This window comes from Castanea sativa, chromosome 6 (assembly GCF_040712315.1).
Source record: "Castanea sativa cultivar Marrone di Chiusa Pesio chromosome 6, ASM4071231v1".
NCBI classification, from domain to species: Eukaryota; Viridiplantae; Streptophyta; class Magnoliopsida; order Fagales; family Fagaceae; genus Castanea; species Castanea sativa.
The window spans coordinates 19,200,600-19,204,899 of NC_134018.1; the positions used below are offsets into that span (position 1 = coordinate 19,200,600).

Genomic DNA, 4,300 nt, shown 5'->3' on the forward strand with positions numbered 1-4,300 from the left:
CCATAATCCTGGACTACTTCAAGGCCATCTTCAACTTGAACTGCCCAACCAACTTTGAAGCAAGCTTAGGAGCTATCGAATTCAAGCTAGACGAGGTCTGGAGGGCACTTAAATAGACGGTACGTTCTGACAGTATGTTCTCTTTGTTTTATCAAAAATATTGGGACATTGTTGAGCCTTGTGTATTAGATTGTGTTCTATAAGCCCTCAACTCAGGCATCATGCCCCACCACGCTAATGAGACTTACATATGCCTTGTCCCCAAAACAAAGAATCCTCAAAAGATAACCGAGTACCGTCCAATCAGCTTATGAAATGTGTTATACAAAATTATTTTGAAGGTACTAGCCAACAGATTGAAGATTCTGCCAAAGGTAATAAGTGAATCGCAAAGCACATTTGTCCCTAGAAGGCTCATAACTGACAATGTTCTTATCGCCTTTGAAACAATGCATTCCATTGATCAAAGGAGGAAGGGAAAGGAAGGGCTAATGGCTATAAAACTTGACATGAGCAAGGCTTATGATAGAGTGGAGTGGTCCTATTTGGAGGCAATAATGCGAAGAATGGGTTTCCAGGAAAAATGGATTTTGTTGGTGACGATGTGCGTGATGACGGTGACCTACTCAGTATTAGTTAATGGGGAACCAAAGGGTGCTATTACTCCATCAAGGAGGCTACGATAAGGGGACCCAATTTCCCCATATTTATTCCTCCTATGTGCCGAAAGGTTATCGGCAATGATAAGGAGGAAAGAAAGGAATGGCAACATAAGGGGTATCTCGATCAAAAGAGGGGCACCCAGAATATCCCATCTTTTCTTTGCGGACAATAGCATTATTTTCTGTAGAGCTATGGTTGGGGATTTTACACAAGTCTCTGAGGTGTTGGTAGACTATGAGAAGGAATTGGGGCAAAAATTGAATAAAGAGAAAATCTCGCTCTTCTTTAGTAAAAACACGTGTCCAGAAATCCAGGAGATGGCTAAGGAAACCTTTAAAGCACAAATTGTCCAACAACATGAGAGGTACCTTGGGCTTCCCTCGCTGATGGGCCAAAGCAAAAAGAAAGCTTTTAATCAGATAAAGGATCAAGTGAGCCGAAAAATTGCTGATTGGAAAGGTAAAGGCAGTGGCACAAGCGACTCCCACTTACACGATGAGCTGTTTTAAGCTCTCGGACTCACTTTGCTCGGATTTGAACTCGTTGAGGGAAAGCAAATGAAAGAAAGCTAGCTTGGATTTTGTGGAAGAAGCTTTGTACCCCAAAGATCGAAGGTGGGATGGGGTTTAGGGATTCAAAGGCATTCAATTTGGCGTTATTGGCAAAATAGTGATGGCGAATCTAGGAAAATCCAGAATCTTTAGTTCATAAAGTTTTCAAAGCGAAGTATTTCGCAAAGACTTCTTTTATGAAGGCTCAACTAGGGAAAAGGCCATCCTACATTTGGAGGAGCATCTTGTTTGCTAGGGAGGTAATTAAAAGGGATCTAGGTGGGTTGTTGGTAATGGAAAGAGGGTGCATATATGGAACAACAAATGGATTTCGGTGGCAGATACGTATAAGGTGATAAGCTCGAAAGTCTAGATTAGTGGAGAAGGAGAGATGGTATTGTGTTTGCTGGATCAAGAGAGCAGAGGATGGAATGCCAATCTCATCCGAAATACATTTTTACCTTATGAAGCAAAAGTGATTCTTGGAATCCTAATAAGCCCCGTAGCCTTAGAAGACTCCCAAGTATGGAAAAAAACCCCTAATGGAACATTTACAGTTAACAATGCGTACAAAGTTGCATATAAGCTACTCAAGGAAGCCAGTAAGGTGAACAGTAATTCTAGATGCTCTGATAGCTCCAAAATGCAAGCTCTATGGAAAGCCATTTGGAATCTAAAGTGTTGGGTTAAAATGAATTGACCCATTGCAAATTAATTAATTACCCAAGTTAATTAATTAGTCAAATTACATGCAATAGCGTGGTAGCACAAACAAATCACCAAATAACTAAATGCAGTGAAAAATAAATTTGACATAGGTGATTTGTTTATGAATGGGGAAAACCACTGAGGCAAAATCCTACTGGGTGAATTTAAGGTCACCACTCCTGAGAATCCACTATTATCAATCACAAGCGGTTACAAGTATAAGGAATCTTACCAAACCCTATGGCCTATCCCGAAATACCAACCTGCAGTTGAACCCTTACCCCAATATCCAATTGGACTTGTATTGTAGCAGCAATCTCTCCGTTCAATGCACGAATCCCAGTACGTGACTAACCAATGATGCACGGATCCTAGTACGTGACTATCACCAACTTGAAGAAGATTTTTGAATGCAAAGTTCTTCAGTTCATCAAAAATAAAGATCAGAAAACTCCTTGGTCACAAGACTCTTGGCGTACAGGCGCAGTAGCTTCTAGAGAGAGAATGATGAACCAGGTCACAATCTGCTTGTATTCTCTTGGCATAAACTTTGCATACTTTATGCATAATGTGATGGCCATTAAAATAAGCCTTATATATGTCTAGGGTTGTGAGAAAAGAAACTCTACACAAATACATAAGCATATGCATGTAAGCAGATCTGCAAAGTGTGACCTCCTAATTCTCGACAGATACAGCTTGTGTCGAGCTTCAACATTAAATCTCGATAGAATGGATTCTATCGAGATATCTGTCGAGCTTTAATGAACAACACTTCCTTCACTTGTTTCTTGGTCAGACTTGCAGGGCTTCAATACTTAACTTGATCACTTGTTTCTTGAAGTAGTAAATCCATCCTAGATCTACCCAATTACAAGTAAAGTGTGTTTTGTTAAAGGATTAGCCAATTACATAAATATGTTCCTAACAATCTCCCTCTTTGGCAATCCGTGACAAAACCACAACAAAACAAATAATCATGAGAGAAGTCCTAAATCACTCAACTTATAACCACTTGTTGAAATACAAAAAAAAAACCCTAACATAAACTCTTGAAAAATTTGCAAGAAGAGAATTCATGGTACGGTAGAGTTTCACAACCTGTTTTTTTGAAACACTTAAACAAAACTCATCAAGGCATCATATGTGAAACAGAAATAAAGATTATGTACATAAATAAACATGTGTATAAAGAGAGAAAAGAAACACCACATGAAGAGGTAGGTGAAGAAAAACATACATCATCATATATATGAAGATAAAGTACAATGTATGTCATAAACAGTCACAAGATCAGTATACAAGAGGCTAATGTAAAATACATGTAAACCTCATTACATCCCTCAAAAAGATATACACTCCCCCTATCAAAAAAATCCTATACTAACTCTTTCCGTAAGTATAAGACTACTCTTAAACCCAAACTACTCCCAATTTTTGTCACGAATAACAAAGGGTAGGTCACTGAGAGGTCGTCATCTCGTCATCACTAGAAGAGCTAGCATCATCCTCATCACCCTTATCAGGCGAGGCCTTTGGTGAAGGAGAGGGAGAATCTGTGAAGCCAGCCACGCGAGCCTGTCGGCTGGCGATGCGACCAACGCGGGTGTTCATCTAACACATCTCATCGGTGAGATAGTCAAGACGACCACCAAAGTCAGCCTCCATCCACTAAAGCTGCGCCATGATAGCCTCTAGAGTCACTCCACCAGCTGCAGAGATAGAAGGAGTCGAAGAAGAAGGAGGATCAGCAAAAGCTGCAGGATCAATCGTCTCCACTCGCGGCGACTTCGGTTGAAGCTGGGCCTCGCTCTGCCGAACAGAACCAACGCTGATGGCACCCATGGTGGTGAAGAAAGGAAAGGAAGGAATGGGAATGGAGAAGTGCCGCAAAATCCTCGTGATAGCTGAAAGAAAAATGAGCTTATCACGGGTTGCAGTGTCCAAGTACACATCTAGAATAAATGTGATAAAGTGAGAGGGAAAGTCTATAGAGAGATCCTTCATCAAATCAAGAAGAAAACGAGTATGAGGCTCAGTGATGGAGTTCTAGTAAGATAATGGAGTAAGAGTAAATGTCATCACCATGTTAAAGAACCTTGGGCCTTTGGCAAAGCCCGATCATGGGGTGTTTAGCTTACCACCTCATGTGGAAGGAGTCTCACAAAAGTGAGAGAAAAGCTCGTCTCTAGACACTGTCCAGAGACGCTCACAACCAAGGTAGTCAGGATGCACTACCCTGGGAACATGTAGTAACTCGGATATAAGATCCAGAGTAACTACGATACGTGTACCTCTAAATGTAGTAGCAAATCGAGGTACAGAGGTATTGATGCCGTGTATATTGGAATAAAACTCATGTATAAACATGAAGGGAC

The 4,300-nt window shown here is 40.7% G+C and overlaps 1 protein-coding gene across 1 annotated transcript; it reads left to right on the forward strand.

Annotated features, from left to right (window-relative positions):
* Positions 1-740: 740 nt before the first annotated feature.
* On the forward strand, positions 741-1,172 carry LOC142639581 (uncharacterized). The gene has a single exon (XM_075813742.1). It carries the CDS (start codon positions 741-743, stop codon positions 1,170-1,172), a length of 432 nt encoding a protein of 143 aa, XP_075669857.1.
* Positions 1,173-4,300: the final 3,128 nt, after the last annotated feature.

Coding starts and splice junctions, on each gene's coding strand:
- LOC142639581 (XM_075813742.1), top strand. CDS start 741: ATGATAAGGAGGAAAGAAAGGAATGGCAACATAAGGGGTATCTCGATC.